The following is a 19,020-nucleotide window of genomic DNA, read 5'->3' as shown; positions in this document are numbered from 1 at the left end:
AAGTACAGCAGGTCCTTTGGCTTGGATTAGGTGTTGTTTTTTTTAATAGAGAAACTTTTTTTAAAATAAGTTATATTAATAAATGGGAGACTTCCTGTGTTTGCTAAAATCATTATCTCCAGAATGTGAAAATAGAACAAAAAAGAAAACGAAGAAAATCTTTACTCTAGGACAGCACACCTGTTAGTTTTCTGAAAAACAGGATGACATGCTGGGGACAGAAAAAAGAGAGATCAGTAGCGTTCTTCAAAGGCCACCATTACATTTTCATAAAAGCATTTCTTTCTTAGTGTGGTTAGTTGGAACATTTATCTGAACAACCAGGTTGTCTTTAGTATAGCTTTTGTATTTTAGCATTCTTGGCTCTTAGATCAAATAGCCCTGTGGGTGAAATAGCCCTGTAGCTGTAATTTCTTTAATACAGCTCCAGTTGTTTGGTATGGGCATACTCTGGATATTATTTGAATGGTAAAAACAAGCTACCCAGTTCCCAGGCTGTCTTGACAGATACAGCATCTCTTCTTAGCTACAGTTCCACAAAATACCCTGCCTGACTTCCAGGTGATTTATCTTCCTCTTCATTACTAGTAGCATTACTGCTAATCGTCATGTATTAACTCTCAACTCCAGGTCCACGTTGACACAAAATCTTGGAGCACAGTTGAGTCTCAGTATAGCCCATAAAACCTTTTAATCTGGTGTTTGAGAAAGTTTGGAAATCAGGCTGTTGGATGGCTTGTGGTTCTACTCAATTAACTGGTTTTAACCATTTTAATATTAAGTTGGATTTGCAAATCTGTTGCAGTAGCTTTTCAAGACAACAGTGTATTTAGTAGTATGTTTCCTTTAAATATATGCACCCCTACTGAATAGAAACAGTGATTATTGAAAAAAAAAATCATATATTTTTTTGTTTGTGTTCCCTTCCGCTGAAGAAGGTAAAGAGGAAGGGGAAAAATTCTGTCTGCAAACCTTTAGAGCAGCATCCTGTGGAGATCCGCACAGCAAAGATGCGTGCTGCTTCATTATTTTATAGCAACAGGTGTGCTGGCTTAGCACAGAATAACTCTTCTCGTGCTTTCTCCCCTTCAATTATACCTCTTCCTGGAGCTGGCAGCTGCAACAGAGATCAGCCTCCTCCCCTGCTGTACTGAGCCTCAGTAATTTGTTATTCCATATGGTTGAGGTTTGCAACTCAACCAGAAGCTCAGCGCCTTACACAGGGGTGAGGGGAGCAAGGAGGCTAGGCATCCCTCTGTTTTGAACTCTTGGCATCCTTCCATATGTGCAAAGGGTCCAGTCCCTGCTCAAGTCTTCACTCTTGAGTGAACAGCATTCAGATTAACTCATTTGTGACTCCAGTAGGAGCAGCTAGCCTGCAAAAAAGTCTGAGCTGCAGAAAGATCAGGTTATGGCAGTGAGTGACTGTCTTGGAATTTGACTAATTAGAGCGCTTTAGTCTCTGTCCCACCTGACATGGCCTTTCAGGGCTTTTAATCCTCATTTAAAGTTGTATGTATGCAGGGAGGATGTGAATTAGGGGCAGCGCTCAAACTAAATTCTGCAAGGGTATTTTTGAGACAATTTGTGCTGTATCAATACCAGTTGTATTCTTTTTTCTTCTCCTTCCCCCTTTTCCATATGTATTTTGAAGAATTTGGCATTTAATGATTTGAGGTTGAAGTAGCTGAACAAAAAGTATAGGTTTGCATGAGGGAGAGTTGGGAAGAGGAGGCTTGTTCTTCTTTCAAGTCTTAAATGTCACCAGTGTTTCTGCCCAACAGGAGAAAACATGTATACACCTTGGCAAAATCTGGCACTGCTTTATTTTAATTACAGAAAGCATACAGAAAATATCCTGTTCTCCTGCTATTTTAAAATGCTATAAATCACGTGGCTTCCTGTGATGTCATATATGTCATTGTTTAATGGGAGGTAGGGCGGTGGGAAATGTAGGTATATACTTTCTGCACAGATTACTTTCAGAGAAGTTAATGGTTTGACCTTCATCCATAGGAAAGGAAGAGATAGGAAAGATGTATTTTTAATGCTCGGAAAAGTAAGGAAGAATCATAAAGGCAGGAGAAGGAAAATACTTTTTTAACACATGATCTCATTGTTACTTTTTTCACTGGTAATTTATTAGCCCAGCAAAAGTTGACTATGACAAATAAATAGTGCTTGACCTCACTGCAAAAGGACTGCTAGGTTCAAGCTTAATTCTGAGAGATCCTAATATTCAGGGAGATTGGGTTTGACATTTGCCATGTTGTGAATGAGAGGATTTGTGATGTCCACGTGAATGTTGACGGACTTTTTTTTTAAATGGCTTTTTCCAGTGACATGTGAGGACAGTTGCATTAGAGGCAAGGGACAGTCTGCACAGCTGAGGGAGATGCAGCTTCTCCTTGGATGTTTTGCAATTGAGAACGTCGATAGAATGACAGATAGATGTGTTGGCTCTTAGGTGAAATAGCCCTGTGGGTGAAATTGCCTTGTAGCTGTAATTTCTTTAATATAGCTCCACTTGTTTGGTTTGTTTCAGAAAATGTCATAGTTAGGAATGTCATGTATTCCTTGTATAGTGGAGTCGGTTAATTAAAATTTTCATATTTAAACAAATCAACTTGGGGGTGACATCTGCCTCAAGTATTTGAGATATGTTGGAATCTCAGTGAAGCTGCTCTAAGAAAGTGAGATGTCAGATTAAATATTTAAAACCTGCTATTGACTTTTAAGGGGCAGCCTTAATTGCAGTAGTGAGGGTTGGGTTTGGTTGGGTTTTTTTCAGTGTATGTTCAATGAAGATTCCCAGTATAAAACTTCTCATGCATTAATGCCACTAGTGGGCAGAAATCTGGTGGCTTAATTTCTCCCTTAGGCGTAAACCAAAAAAAAGAGTAAGAGAAACCTGCTGCTGGTTTGGTTTTTTAGGTTTTTTTGTTTGTTTTGTTTGTTTTTAATTTAGTTAATCTGTGACTTGCTTTAGGAATAGTGACTGAGTTGAGTGAGTTTTCTGTGTGGCATCCTTTTGTACCTGTTTTAGACATGGACCCAGACCTCGGGTCTGGTCTAAGTGTTGAGCGATGTCCTGATATTCTTGGGCTCCAGGATGCTCATGTGAATATCTGAATGGTTCTGTATAAGCAAAGTGCTAGAACAGTGAAGTTGCCCCAGTGTCCTGGAAGAACCTGTTTGTCTTGGCAAGAAGATGGGTTTTTTTGCAATTAGTTTGTAATTGAGCCTTTTATTGAAGCAGCTATCTCTGAAACACCTTTCTTAATCTGAGTGGTAATTATGTGAATATAGGCTTGTAGTGTATGTGTGCTCTTGTTCCTTTTCTGTGTGCCCACCAGATGTTGGAGGCAAGGCAGGAGTCTCCAGGAGAGCGGATGGTAGCCTGGCTTGCTTTTGCTGGTTTTTGTGGGTTTTCAGCACCCTCCCTTGAAGGCGGGCTGTCTTGGGGGCTTTCTTCCAGTCCTGCTCAGCCATGGAGGTGCTGAAGAGGGGCAGATGTGGAGAGGAATAAATTTCCACTACTCTGTGCACTCATCTCCCTCACCTCACCCTTGCCTCTCCTCTTACTCCTGTCACCCAAAAATCTTAAGCTATAAGAAGACTAGCTTTTAGTCCTTCGAGTAGCTTGGACTTTGCTGTGTGATGTTCAAAGGTAGAAACTGAGGCACTGGAACAAGAGCTGATTAGTTTGTCTTGGTGTATCTGTTACAATGTTCGTATTCCCAGTTAAAAAGAGACCTTTGTTTTCCTGCTGGTGAAGGAGGCCTTGGGAGTGTGGTGAGACTCGTAGTTTCTGATGTGTGTGTTTCTCTGATCCCATAGTAGCATGTAGTTGGGGCTCAATTGCTGCTTGGTTGGTTTTTTTGAACTACATAATTTTGTTTAAATTGCGCACTTTGTAAACTGACTTGAAGAGTTAATAACTGTTTTAATACTAACTTGTAAGAACGTAGTCCAGGTTAAAAATGAAATTACAGCTGTTGACACCAGACTGAGTTCAAGGCCTATTAGTATTAGTATTGTCCTCAGAAAAATATCTGTCCTTATTAGCAAAGTTTTGGGTTACGGGCCATTACGTGATTAGCAGGATCACAAGTGCAGCAAAATGAACTGCATGTCAGCAATGTAATGTGCTTACTTCCCAGCATTTCTTTGTGTGAATAAAGCTAAAACACAGCATTGTGGTTTGTTCTTGGCTCTTCTTCGCTGGCCCTCTGTGAAAACAAGCTCCCATCTGGCAAACCAGGTAGCTAGCATGATCGCTGTGGATTCAAGCTATGCAGTAACCAGATATAAGGAAAAGAGTTCTTGCTTAGACATGCACTCCTAGATTTGACTACGTTGTTTTTAAGACAGATGTGAATATGCCTTAGGGGAGGAAGAATTTGGCTTTTTTTCCGCTGTATAGCCTAGTCCATCAGAACTGAGTCTCTAATGCTGTGGCTTTTCCCTCTTTCTCCCTTTCCAGTCCTTCCTCCAGTGCTGGTTCCAAGGCACAGTGAGTACAACCCTCAGCACAGCCTCTTGGCCCAATTCCGCAACCTGGGACAAAATGAGCCCCACATGCCGCACAATGCTACTTTCCCGGACTCTTTTCAGCAACCCAATAGCCACCCGTTCCCCCACTCGCCCAACAGCAGCTATCCAAACTCGCCTGGAAGCAGCAGTAGCACCTACCCGCATTCTCCTGCCAGCTCAGACCCAGGAAGTCCTTTCCAGATGCCAGGTACAGTCAACTTTGGTTCCCCATGAGAAGGGGTTGGACATCACTGATACCATGATTTTTTTGCTTTAATAATGCCAAATTATCAGCCAACACTTGTGTTCAGTAGCAAGCTGAGAGATGTAAAGTAATAAAGACTATGTAATCACTTTGTCTAGTAATAATATTGAGGATTTTAATATTGTGCCTCTCTCACTGTTACAATGTTACAGTAAAACTCTTCTGGGGCAGGGGGGAGGGATTCAGAATGTTTTGGGGACCAGTTCGACAGTTTAGACCACAAAGTATAATGTTTAATGCACAAGAAGTGTAATGCTGGAGATCATCCTTGCTTAGGAAAGAGATAATCAGAAATCCAGCACAAGGCTTTAATTCTGCAGAAGGATGTTTCTCAAGGGGACTATGCTATGGCTGCTTGATAAAGTTTATTTACATAATGATGTAATTTCAAGAAACAAGTATACTTCAACAGAAAAATTGTTCTTTAAAGCCCTGGAAAGAAATCTTCAGACTGTTTAACTTCCTAAAGTCAAAGATGTAACAACCTTTCTTTTGTCGAGTGATGTCTGTAGAAAGTTCTGTAAAGCTTTTTTATGGTCTTTCCATGTGGATGTATAAAAATACTGTAGAAGCAGTCTGTGACACATTTCTTGATCTAAGTGCTAGGAGAAGGATTCCATACAAATACTTGCAGTGCTCTGTTTGCATGTTTTCTTCCGGGGCTGAAGGAGGGCATGTGTAAACAAAGCGGCAGACTTGTAAAAATCTGTTTTCTATTACTTGAAATGAACTTCCATAGATTTCTGCTGCTGATATGTATTTTTCTTTAAAATTTTCTCTTGTGAGTGGAGACTGCTGAATTTGCAGAGGCAGGAGGGAAGGAAGGAGAGTTGGTATTGGCTTTTCTAATTTTTTTTCACTTTTTTTTAAGTGAAAAGTTGCCACAAAGCCAGCTGTGTTTCCTTCCTTTTTTTTTTTTTTTTTTTCTTTTTAGTAAAAATGATTGGTGTGATTGAGGCTCTTCCAGCAGAGATAAAGGCTTCTCTGGCAAGGTCTTCCTGAACACTGGCTTGTGGAAGTTCTCTTGATCTTTCAGGGTCTGTTCTGTTCACATGCCCATGAAGACAAGCCAACAGCTGCAGTCAAGAAATTGAACTAGAGGAGAGGTCAAGATACTGACATCCTTCATGCTTAGCTCTGGACAGTTGTCTGTCTTGCACTAATGGGGAAAGAGGGTGACTTTTGGAAAAATACAAAAAAAAAAAAAAAGAGGAGCAAAGCAGTTATCCAGAGATCTTGAAAACTTTTAGATACTGGCTGATTTGCTGCCTGTGGCCTTACAATCTTGTTTCCCTATCTGTGCATCACCAACATGTTTGCACACAAATGAACATTTAAGGCTTAGTAAAACACGGGGTTTAAAACTCCAGGGCAGAGTGTTAAGCTTTTAATGCAGTCCTGTTGTTGTCTCAAGTCTTTCTCCACTGCTGTCTCTTGTCCAACTGAGAGTATCCAAGTAAGGGAATTAGCAAGGTACCTGCCAGCATTAGATGTAAAGCTCTCAGCAGAGTATCTGCTAAACAATAAGCAGCTAATAGATTGCATTAACATGTGTTTTCTTAAAAAAAAACCAAACAACAAACCACACCACACCAAAACATCAACAAAACCCCAAAACTTACAAAGCAGTAGTGGTATGATCCTCCTGCCTTTTGTTGATGCTAATTTGATTTTGGAGGTTTTGGAGACCCCTGTGATTATTTGCTGTGGTAGTTTGCAGTCCATGCTCTCAGTAGTGGAAGTAAATGTGGGATGAGCAGCAGCCGTGTTTGCCAGGATAGTACAGTGCTAATCTAATCTCAGCTTTTGCAGTGAAGCCTTGCAGGGATCAAGCCAGGGTTTCTCTCTTTTGCATGCATCTCTGCACAGTTGATTGGAAGGAGAGTGTCCTCTGATGTATTGGGAAATAGTGACTTTGGCAACTTCCTGCAGCTTCTAAGAAGCCATTTGGGAAACTTTCCCAGAAGTGGAATAGGCAGCTGAAGGGCAATGCGAGTACCTGGCTGGAACACTTCAAACAGGGCTAAAAGCAGCGCGTTAGTGAGTACGGTCATTGTGCATGGGCTAGTTTTATGGGAGCGATTCAGTCCTGCACAGGGCAGTACAGCTGGTAAGAGACACTGACAGATGAGTTCTAGACCCAGACGGCTACTTCTGTAGAATTTGGGTTCATGAAAACTTTCTACTGTTGCCAACATAGGAAAATAGAGCTAATAACTTGCAACGACAATAATAAGGTCCTGAATAGATCTGGGATGTTTGCATACTTTGCTGGTGGAATCATGTTGGAGACAGAAAACTTCGAACTGGAAGTTTTCTGCCTCAACTTCTGTTCATGTTTACCATATTAGGTACCTACTTCTGGCCTGGTCCTGAGACCTTTTTGTTTCTTAAAGTCTACATGTTACTTTGAACATGCAAAAAATGTGGGCTGGAAGCATAGCTGAGTTTTATTTTGCAGCTTGACTGTGGGGAAGTGACTTGTTTTTATCGCAGTTGTGCTTAATATGCACAATAATTCTTTGCTTTTCTGATTCAAGGTCCATGATTGCTTTCTCAGATTGCTGGTAGGTGGAAGTTTATTGCTGAGTCAGGCTGGAAGCTTTTCCAGGCCAAAACTGTTTATGTGGTTATGTATATATACTTTAAAGAGAGGAAAGGACTTGTGTGTCTCTGCCTTTTCTATATTTAGCTGATACTCCCCCTCCTGCTTACCTGCCTCCGGAAGATCAGATGACACATGATACCTCCCAGCCAATGGATACCAACATGATGGCACCCGCAATTCCCCCTGACATACACAGAGGAGGTAAAAACACTTCCTTCTTGTTGTCTTAAGAATAAAGAACTTTCAGGATTTACTTTTAATAATTGAGTTTTGATTTTGGCTGTATGTTGTTTATGGAATTTTTGGCTGTAGAAAATAAAAAAACCCAGACGTAATTTTCTGTGTTGTTGTGAGGGATGAAATAGTAAATCTGGAGATGAAAATTTATAAATGTAAATATTTATTTAGGATAAGAAACTATCATATGACTCTTTAAAGACATAAAATTTATGAGGTTTATTACTTTCTTACTCCTAACCAACTCAATGACCAAAGTAATTTTATGTTTTGTATCTGGAACTTCCACTAATCACTGAACAGCAAGAATTCCTGTGATGCTGCACATTTCTGTGTGTGATGCTGAAATTACATGTGTGCAAGGAAAGGAATCCCTTTTTCTCTATTACGATTACATTGATTTACTGGAAAAATGCAGTTAATGCTATATAAAGCCTACTGAGTTGTGGATGACAGTAGGTATGGTCAAGTATAGCTCTCCATGTAAAGACTTAATCAGAGGATAGATGCTAATACTGACAGTTTACATAAACACCCAGACATATTTTACATGGGCAACTGGAAACTGTTTTTTTTCCAGTGAGACAGTACATCTCATGAAATGGTGTTTTCTTACAGTATTTTTGCCCTGAATTCTAAACTTCAGTCCTTAAAGTGTATGCTCTGCTTTTAATAATTTACTATTCTCCTGGTCATAAGCGTGTTTGAGGTTTTTGGTTTTTTTGTATTTTGTGTTGTAGCACCTTCTCTCCCCATTTTTGTTCCATCTTTGAGTCGCGCAGTGATAGCACTTGGTTTGGAATTCAGAGCTGTGCGCCTGAGGTGTGGTATTGCTACAGACTCTAAAATCTGTATTAAAAACCTATTGCTTTATGACTGTGACACACACATCTTTTTACACATTGCCTTTTAAAGCCTTTGCAGCCAGCCATGACTGCTAAGTAAAGGATTTAGCGCATTCATCATACTGTGAGAAATAGCCCTTCTAGAGAACACATAAGCTTGCACAGTTGTGGCCCATGCCAAGAAAGAGCAGCAAGCTGGATGCTGTGCCAGAATGATTATCAAGATCACAAGCATATGAACAATCTAGCTGTTGTTTGATTTTTTTTTTTTTTTTTTTTTTTTTTTTTACTTGTTTTGTTGCTAAGCTTGATTTCTGGTTTCAGGAAGTATATTTGCCCTCTCAGAACTATTTGGATAGCTTTTGTGCTAACCTGTTTACACTCTGCATGGAATGAATTTTGCATGTGATAAATTCCATCTGTAGCATTTCCACTTTCCACTGATCCAGTACACTAGGTGTGTATGTATAGTCCTTGCTGGCCCAAAGTATGTTTATCAATGTTTATGCCTAACTGCAGACCTTTGCATTTTTGTCCTTCTCACAAAATGCGCAAGATAGAATTCCTCTATTACATGAGAGTTGATAAAGATAAAAGTGTTTGTTTTTATTCTTGCTTTTTAACTTTCAACCATTTCAAAATAAAAATTGTCTGTTAGTATTTTTCCCTCTTCATACTTTAATATAATGGATTTTCATCTTCATCCCTTCATTTAAAGAAAACAAACAAAACCCAAAACCCACCACCACCACCACAACGAAAAAATCCCTTACTTCTGTGTGCCTTCATGTGTTTATTATTCATATATATATATATATATGCTGTAACTGCAGTACTTTAAAAAATCTGCTGCAGGTTGTAAAATACGAGGTTTTACTGTGAACTTACTGCAGCATTTTTGTTGCAAACCTTTTAGAAGCATGTTTTTCACAGTGATTTGTTAGTCTTAAGAGATTTGATTTAACAAGCTGCATCCTGTCAGTGAAGTAGGGTAATTTCCATTGTTGGCCCATGCTGGGAATAGAGAGACTAAACGCACCTGCTCTGCATGACTTAAAGCAAATGTAAGGAAGTTAGTATGAAATCTGTGTGAGAGAGATATGATTAATTCTGTAAGAATGGCCAGCTGGCAAGGTTTCTTCCTGACTTTGAGAACTGGGGCAAAGCTGCAGCTTTGATAATTGCTGGCATCTTCATGGGAATTAAAAGTGTAGTAACCTCTTACTAATAATTAATGACTGATAGATTATTTTTTTTCCCCCACAGTGATGTGAAAGGATAGAAAATGCTAAGGTATCAGCATAGGTCGTCTCCTGTTTACCAGTGTTTTAAGCATTATTGGTCAGCAATAAACACTGCTTAGAAGTTTTGCACAGGGATGTAGGATATGTTACCCTGCTTTTGATTATTTGCCACCTTTTGTATCTGCTATGTACTGCTGCTTTTGAGGGGTGTTCGGTTTTTGTTTTGCATGTGTCAGTAAACCTATAGCAGTATGATCTGTGAACAAAAGAAAATGTGAATACTAGTCTTAGTTGACTGCTTCCAGTAAAGACTTGGGGCTGGGGGAGGGAAACCTCTAGGCAAAGAAACAACTTTTCCCATAATACCAACCTGATTTTCATTTTAGCACTTTGACCTGTAGTTGGAGCTTTAATTTGCAAAGTTGGTATTTTAGCAGCAAGTCCAACTGTGCTAGGCTTAGCAGTGAAATAGTCTTGTTCATTCAAAAGAAACCACATAAAGCAACCACATCCCTTCACTAGCCTCCTTTTATTTGGAAGCAGTTTAATGATTTGTAGCTGTATTTGGCACTTGAAAGAATGCACACTGGGTGGAGGTATCAGAAGAAGGTTATGCTGCTGTTGGACGCCCAGTGGGAAACTTTTTGGTAAAGACCTTCTGTATCATTTGGAGAAATTGTTCTCTGTGCACAGTCACAAGTGTTACCTCAAGCATTTCATGTGTTTCTAGAGCTTGGTGGGTAGAAGTCGTGAACTAGGAATTTCCTGTTGGCATTCTGCACAATTCCCAGATTCGGTTAGGAGCTGCTGAGGAGGAGCTTCTTGTTACCAGAGTCTGGAAAACCATGTTCTGAGAAACATACTGTTACTCAACAAGTAATTCTTTTGGTGATGAGCAGTTGCAGATTTTGCATTTGGTAGTACTTGATGAATAAAATGTTCTCGTTAAATAATATCTTCCTCCATTTCATCTGCCTTTCAGCCCAGCGCAATTGTTAGGATCCTGCTCATTAGGCTTTTGTTCAGCCTCCAGTCCCAAGCAGTATCTATTCATACAGAAGATGTGTTTCATGCATGCTCTGCAGAGAAATGTCAGTCTCCCTTAGTTGTTGAAGTCTCCTACCCTTACCCCAAGAAGCCCAGGAGAAAGATTTGTGCACGGCCTGCATGCTGAAAGATTGATCTGCTGACTGTACGTTTAAGCTACCTTGTTACGCTTCTTGGGACCCAAAGTTACAAATGGTCTCTTGTGCAATTGTGTGGTGACGTTTCTCCCTGTCACTATACGACTTTGCAGTAAGCACAGAGGTGACTTGTAATTTGGTAGCTGAGGAAAATGAACTGAAGTAGAACTTAATTTACTTAATTGGAAAGAAAGCCAAGCTGTATAATTGCAGCATTTCTCTGCTCTGTGGGCCCACACCACAGTGTGTTGGAGAAAATGCAGTAGGGCTATTGCGGCACTGCTTGGTATGTGCCCAGGAGCTTTCTGCACTTTTCTGTTGATATCTAGGGCAAACCTTTATCTCTTCTGAGTCTTGTACAAGTAAAGTTGAGGTGAGATTATTCTGTTGTGTGTCTGTGGCTGTGAAAAGTTCAAAAATAACTGAAGATAGAAGAGCCTTCATTTAGCTGCAGTTGCTTATCTGGCTCATCTTTTAGTGATCTTCAGCCAAAATCTGCGGTTTTATGAATCCTTACATCTTGATCCTGTATTCCAGCACAGTTAAATTGTAACGTTTCCATTGTTGCTTTACAGATGTTCAGGCAGTTGCTTACGAAGAGCCAAAGCATTGGTGCTCCATCGTTTACTATGAGCTGAACAATCGCGTCGGGGAGGCATTCCATGCTTCTTCCACCAGCGTCCTGGTGGATGGCTTTACTGATCCTTCAAACAACAAGAACAGATTTTGCCTGGGGCTGCTCTCAAATGTGAACCGCAACTCCACCATTGAGAACACCAGGCGGCATATTGGCAAAGGTGAGTTTTGGATCTTTGCATCCATTTTTGGGTAGGGTGGGGTGTTTTCCTTTCTCTAGACGTGACAACCTGGGCCATATGCATCACGAGCAGACTGCTCTTCCTAGGTACATGGGGTAAGTGCTTGTGCTGGTAAATATATAATTTTCTGGCCAGGTCTTACAAGTAAAGTATTGTTCTTGCCTGGTGTGTAATTACGGGAAGCTTTAACCCTTAATCAATTTTTAATTGCCCAAGGGCTGTCATAATCTTAATTAGAATGAGACCTTAAGGCAGTTTGTCTAATGAAATTTCTTTATTTACCCAGATTATTGGTGTATACAGAAATCCAAATTACAGTTCTTTGCACCGAAGTTTTTAGCTAGCCTTAGTTCCAACACAAGTTAGCTATCCTAACATGTATTCAGGGAGACAACCTGCTAAAACAGTTTTTCCAAATGCATTTTTCACAGGCTGGTAATTGTTTCAGTGGGTATTCTGTGCTTCTCTTCTATGCCTGCGACAGTGTCCTGCAAAAGAGAAAAGCTTCTGGTTTGTGTGTGACTTAATACAGTCCTCTTTTTCTGAGAACTCACCTGTCATGCAAATGACAGGCAAAGCTGACATGCCCCCTGCAATGTGGCGTTCCTACCAGACAATTTTTTTAAGTGTTTGTGTTTCTAGTAGACTCTAAATTTTCTGAGACAGTTGAAGGGTCAGCACGCCCAGGTAGTGGAGTGTATGTTGTAAGTGCCAATTAATGAAGTATCTTCTTCCTCCTTAGATGAGGAAAGAATTGAAACTGAAGAGAACTGTCAGGTCTCCCTTTGAGCCCTCAGTCTGGAGAGCTTTTCTCTACATGAGGACTTGTGCAGCTCTCAGGAGTACACCACACCTGTGCTGTGCCACTCAAGTCCTACTATTTCTTCCTTCTTTTCCTCCCCATCCATCTTACCAAGTATCAGGATATTTACCTAACACCTCATTCATTTTCCTGTTAAAAGTAACCCAGCTGCAACAGAGTTCTGCTGAAGCACTTAGCTGCGTATGTGCCAAAGCAGAGTGAGGAAGAGACAAGGATGCTGTTGAATAAGTAAATGTGAACAGCTAATGATGATGTAGACTGTTGGTCTTTGAGGAAGAAGGAGTAAAACCCAAACTTGAAGACATAGCTGTAAATGTTTTTGCAGATCAGGTAGGGGTATTTGTGTACCCACACAGTTACACGCATCATCAGTGGCAAAATACTGCATGACAGAGCACAGTCAAGGCTTTCTGACTGGACTTCAGTTTAGTTCCTGAATTCAATATGTTCACTTATCTGATTCATGATGCTGTGGGATGAGAAAGGTTAAAATGGTAAATAATCCATTTCTAAACATAAAAGACATTCTCAAAGCCTTTAGCATTGAGTCCTACTGACAACAAATCTCCCCTAAGGTTGCCTCTGTGTTGCTCTTCTGGGGCTTGCTGCCATCAGCGGCAGGTGAGGGAGCAGGCAGTAGAAGGGGAAAGGACTGTAAAATTGATGTGTACCCTCATTTGACAAGATATATCTGAGGGATGTAAGGCCCTTCCCCCCTCCCCCATCACCCCACTTTCTGGAATTAAGGTGAGCTGAAAAAAACTCATGCTACCAAAAATAGCATTCAGGACTTTTCTAGAGAATCCAGCTTGGGGCTGCTTTAGTATCTACAAATAATGCAGTAGGTTTCTGCTCTCTCTGCTTGCATTCCCAGCTATTGGTTTACCTGAATATAATGCAAAATATTTCAAATGGTCAAGCCATCCAGTGTACCGCATCCAAACTGATGCAATGCTTGCTAGTTTATTATTGTTGAATATACAACATGTTAAAATGCAGGAATTACTGATTCCCCTTATATATATGCATACATACACACCCTCCTTCCAAATGACCTGCTGATGAAACAGAAAAGTAAAAATCAAGTTTGAAGACAGACAGATGATGGTCTGATACACAATTAATGTTTATCTTATTAAGCAGAAACATATCTCTGTGGAGACAGAGCATGAAAAACATACACACTGTGAATTTGTCTAACTTCCTTATGTCAACCTTCTCCTCCCAGGTGTTCATCTCTATTATGTTGGCGGGGAAGTCTATGCTGAATGTCTTAGCGACAGCAGTATTTTTGTACAAAGTCGGAACTGCAACTACCATCATGGGTTCCATCCCACCACAGTCTGCAAAATCCCCAGTGGCTGCAGTTTGAAGATTTTCAATAATCAAGAATTTGCTCAGCTTTTGGCTCAGTCGGTGAACCATGGCTTTGAGACAGTGTATGAGCTTACTAAGATGTGCACTCTCCGAATGAGTTTTGTAAAGGTATGTGAAAATGTTCTTGAGATTATTTTGTAAGCAAAATAAATATTATTTTTTTCTTAATGTGGTGATTTTGAATGGTCCAGTGCCTCCCGCCATCACCCTGTTAATAGCTCTAATATTTTAAGTGTGGAATAATGTTTAAGTGTAAGACAGATCTTAATGAAATGAAGTTTTCTTTGTGGACAAAAATTCATCTGACACATATTTTGAAAACTTGAGGTGACTTGCAGAAGATGTTTCTTCACATAAGTCCATAGTCACTTGTGAAGCATTTCTGTTAACTATTCTAATTTCATTGTATTGCCTCTTGTAAATTTTTAGTGTTGAATTCTTGTATTTAATATGCATATAGGTTCTGTGTGTGTATAACTTATTTGCATAATTACTTTGGAATTATGGAGTTTGCCTTTTCAATTTTGTGGGATCTGGCAAGATACAGTACAAGTAAGTTTTGAAAAGAATTAAGTCATTAAGTATTTGCCTTAGAAGTGGAAAAGTCACCAATTCATTATGTAGCATCAGCTTTTGCCCCTTCTTTTGCCCACTGTTACGGTCTGTGCCATCTCCTGCTCTCTAAGAGGCCCAGCTGAACTTCATGCTCCTGGTCCTGGGTGGTATTCTTGGAGACCTGAGCTGGGACTGCAGTGCAAGTCATTATAGCCATTGCAGGAGTGTAGATAGCATAATCCTCTAATCTGTCTTGACCAGCAGCTCCCAGATTAGGAGCTGCAGTAATTATTTAGAATAATATACATACCTTTCTATTCTAGGGAGGCGTGCAAGGTCAAGATTTGTGATGTGGCTGTGAGTGTCAACATAGGTACTGATCTAAAAGGGCTGGTCACATGTGTGAAAGTAATCAAATGAAGATGGTAATATGCCAAAATGCTGCTCTTGATAGGAGGATAGAAAGTTTCAGATATGTTAGGATAGAGGTTCCTAAAATGGAATACGTTCTTTATACCTCTGCATCCTCTGGAGTTTTACAGCAGTGTTGCCTGAACAGGTTGCACAGGACCTCCTGTATATTGGGTGTTACACTGCACAGTGTTTAGAGTTGCTGACACCTGCGCTGGGAGCTGGGTAATACCTTCAATAGGGATTAATATAGAGCAGAGAAAACGGCACCTGTGGCTTAATCTTGTCTCCAGACCTGCCCCCAAAGTGACCCACTTACAGCATGATTTTGAATGCTGTTTAAATATCTGCATATGTCTTTGGTAATTACTGTAACAGAGTCGGGTATGAGCTGAAACAAAACCTATCTTGTCTTAATCTGAGAAATAGCCTGCTGGGGAATGACCATGCCCTTCCTCCAAAGAGGAATGTTTCTGGCTTACTGCTTGGTTCATCGTGTCCATCCTGCAAATGATGCTTTGCTTCTTGTCAGACAGATGCCTCACCGCCACTTCCATAATGTCAGTCCGTGACCTCATTTTATAATTCGTTGATCTGTTTGGCAGCATTTCCCCCCAGTTTATTCTATTTTTAGCCTTGGTAGAGAAGACTTGATTATCCCCCTCTTCAGAGGCTTTACTGGGACATTGTGCAGCTGGCAGTGAGGCATGGGGAAATTTTGCACTGCCATAGGTTTGTCTTTAGGAATCTGAAGACTTCTATTCCAAGAGATCAAGAGATCTCAGAATGAGGTTTCCTCTAAAATGAATTATTTTTTTTTTTAAACTTCAGATTTGTTTGTTGAAATGTGATAATAGTTGGTGCATCAAGGGTATTATGCTACCCTGCTGATAATGACTGTTGAAAGCCAGAGTGTTTTGGTAAGAAAGAAGATAATTGAAGTATGCTTCTCACATATTTGGAATTACAAAGTAAAGTGACTTTTTTTCTTTCCCAACTTATGATTCTGTTTCCAGGGTTGGGGAGCTGAATATCATCGCCAAGATGTAACGAGCACTCCATGCTGGATAGAGATACATCTTCATGGTCCCCTTCAGTGGCTGGATAAAGTACTTACTCAGATGGGCTCTCCTCATAATCCTATTTCTTCAGTGTCTTAAAAGGTCCCAAGCTCCTGCATCGTGGAAATAATTGAGCCTTGCATGTACTTGAAAGACGTATGAGTTAAACACACATTTTTATTTCCGCCCCCCACCCCCCCCACCCCAAACTGGCAACAGCAGAATAAGAGCCACGAAAATACTTAACTTCTGAGACCAACTGTTGGATTCAGAAAAGAAACAAATACAAACCCCTTTGACAAACTGTTGGTATCAAGAATTTTAGTTTACATTGTAATGTACTGTTGCAAAGTTGGTTTGCAGGGCTTAGTGCAACGGGGATGACCGAGCCAAAACCACAATCTGTCGGACAGAGTTCCCAAAGGATCTTCCTGTAGCTGGCATTCTCATACTCTGTTTCTTCCCTGCATTCAGCGCTTGCTGTTTTCCCTTGTGTCCTCTGGGGCTAAGAGCCGATGTTGGTGAAGCCTGCTTTTTGCAGGCTCTCTGTAGTATATTTTAAAACCATTTGTCTAAGTTGATGATTGGTGTTCTCTTTAAAAGGAAAAAAAAAATAATTCATAAGGTTTAATCTCAATAACTCTGTAATAATCTTTGAAGTGGTGTCCTGACCATACTGCTGTAAGAGTGTTAGGTATGTTTTTTGCTAAATGTATGTACGGTGTATTTGAAAGTTTAGAAATTAATTAGGTTAGACCATAACGGAATTAGGAATATTTGAATGGGGGGAGGTGGGAGTGGGATGGGAAAATGACAACTGAAATGTAGAATATATTGTAAACATAGCTTGTTAGTTTAAACTGAGGTCTGAGTTTTGCAGTGCATTTCATTTTTATAGTGGCTTCATCTTCTTAATTCTGACTATTTTTGCCTCTTCGTTTTCCCCCAGAACAATTGCGCAGCTGGTTAATTCTTTTACCTGTGAAGAGGACAAAATGATTAATTCCTGCGGTTTGAAGGCTGCAGCTCAGTGTATTTCAAGACAAAATTGTACAGAGTGCTCTTTAACTATTGAGCAGTTTTATACAGTTTATGTAACAGAAGTAGGCTATTAATTTTGTAAGAGACTCTTGTTTTGCCAAACTTAGTAACTGTTAATTGTTTGGAGGACTTCAGAATCCCTCGGTGGGTCTATTTCAGACTTCGAAAAAATATATATTTTTAATTTTTATTTTTTTTTACTGCTTGGTTTATTTTCTTCTCTTTGATCTTTTATATTCATGTAAGCTGTAGTACTTTTTAAGTACCTTTATTCCAAAACTAGTGGGTCCTCTTTACTGGAAGTTTTGAATAAAACCTGTTGTTACTGCTTACATTTGATTAAAACCTTGTCTTGTCCACTTCTTAGTAGACTCGGCAAACCAGATAAAGTTACGGTCTTGGAGGAGGAACAACTAGAAATTAAGATATGCTGAACTTAGACATTTATCATTAGTACAGGTTAGTAACCCTACTAAACTTGGTATATGAGATGAGTTCTCTAGAGAGAAAGATTGCTTAACCAGGCAAGATTAGAATGGATGCAGTTAACACTGAAGTATCCTGGCTGCTCAGTTAAACTTCTGTGAGATTTCAACATACAATACCTGTACGAGAGATTTTGCTGAGGTTGCACCATCGGCGGTCTCTCACTGCTGCTTGCCATGGCTGTGGTGAAAGGAGCCTCCATGCTCCTTTCCCTGTGCCTCTGCCTTTGCTCTGGGGAGAGGTGAGGGAAGGACTGTCCCTTTGCAGCTGTGAAGTGTCTGTCAGGTGCTGGCATGATGGAGTCTGAGAGAGTGGGGGCTGACAAGAGATCCAGCACCTGTGCCTGGGTATAATGGACCATGCAGTGCTAACAGGGGCATGGGGGAAAGCTGAGCAACAGAGATGAATGTGTGTTCAGCCAGATGTATGCATGTGTTATGTCCCTGTAATGAGTAATAGCCCTTTTTGGAGAATGAGTTGATGCCATCTTTTTAAGTTAATACCATTGCTTCATTCACTATATGTTTTTAAAACTAACCCTTCTTTCCCTACTAAAGGGGGGGTGAAAAAAATCCGTAATGTTAAAATTCCCTATTTAGAACTTGATTAGTGAGTTTTTGTAAGTTCCAAGAACAAATTATTTTTTAAAAATTCAATTTAACATATATTTTTCATGAAGAAGCAGTCATAGCATAAATGTAAGTCTTAAAAATAAGTAGAATTTAAAGATGACCGAAAAGAGAATAAATTCTGTTTGCTGTTCAGTCACTGTCTGTTTTTTCCATCTTCAGCCCCTACTACATTAACTCCCAGCTGTTTCCAACCAGTTTCCTTCCTTTTGTTGGAATGCAGCACTGAGGTAGAGTCGGGGGGGTGTGGGGGTGTTGTGGTTTTTTTTCTTTTGGTCAGTGCTGTAATCAACCAGCATGCAAGTCTAAAGAGTGTTTTCTGTTTGGGTATTTTCATATTTGTATGATCCTGTGCAAGTTTTGGTGAACTTTAAATTAGCTTTGTAGTTAGAAAAGACAGTTTTGTGTTGTGACTGCTTTTGAATGCTTGGTGTCTTGCATGTTTGGGACTGTAATGCCTCTCTTTTTTTCCCAAACAGGGATTAAAATTAGAAAATACTAGTTCTGCAGCATCTCAGAAACTTTCAGTGTTAATACTTCTGCAGGGTCCCAGTTTTTGTAAGTTCCTTCTGTTGTGGATTTTTCTATGCTGTTGATACTGTTGACATGCATAGTATCAATGCATAATATTTTTTTGTCTGTTATCCAGCTTTTTGTTTGTGGTGAGGAGACACTAGGTGTAAGAAAAAAATGTACCTTCATGTGATGGCACAAGAGTACCCCAGCTGCACTTTCTTAAATAAGCTGAGTGGATTGGAGTAGCACCTGAAACTAATAGCCAGAAAAATGAGAGGTAGGACAGAAGTTACTTTGGAGGAGGCAACTGCTAGCCTGGGGCTCTTGTGAAGATTTTTGGAGCATCTTGGAGTTTTCTTACTGATTTGCCCCACTTCGGATAGC

The 19,020-nt window shown here is 40.0% G+C and overlaps 1 protein-coding gene across 3 annotated transcripts in view; it reads left to right on the top strand.

Annotated features, from left to right (window-relative positions):
* The window catches only part of SMAD1 (SMAD family member 1), a 48,825-nt gene extending 31,488 nt beyond the window's left edge, over positions 1-17,337 (top strand). For all 3 annotated transcript variants that reach the window (XM_056361890.1, XM_056361879.1, XM_056361884.1), the window contains exons 3-7: positions 4,487-4,744; positions 7,494-7,610; positions 11,495-11,716; positions 13,789-14,045; positions 15,920-17,337. In XM_056361890.1, coding sequence (XP_056217865.1) covers positions 4,487-4,744; positions 7,494-7,610; positions 11,495-11,716; positions 13,789-14,045; positions 15,920-16,063 — 998 coding nt within the window. In that variant the 3' untranslated portion in view covers positions 16,064-17,337. The remainder of the gene's footprint in view (positions 1-4,486; positions 4,745-7,493; positions 7,611-11,494; positions 11,717-13,788; positions 14,046-15,919) is intronic.
* The last annotated feature ends 1,683 nt before the right edge of the window (positions 17,338-19,020 follow it).

This window comes from Falco biarmicus, chromosome 1, assembly GCF_023638135.1.
Source record: "Falco biarmicus isolate bFalBia1 chromosome 1, bFalBia1.pri, whole genome shotgun sequence".
NCBI lineage: Eukaryota > Metazoa > Chordata > Aves > Falconiformes > Falconidae > Falco > Falco biarmicus.
The sequence above is the reverse complement of the archived record's forward strand: the minus strand, read 5'-3'. Positions and strand labels throughout refer to the sequence as shown.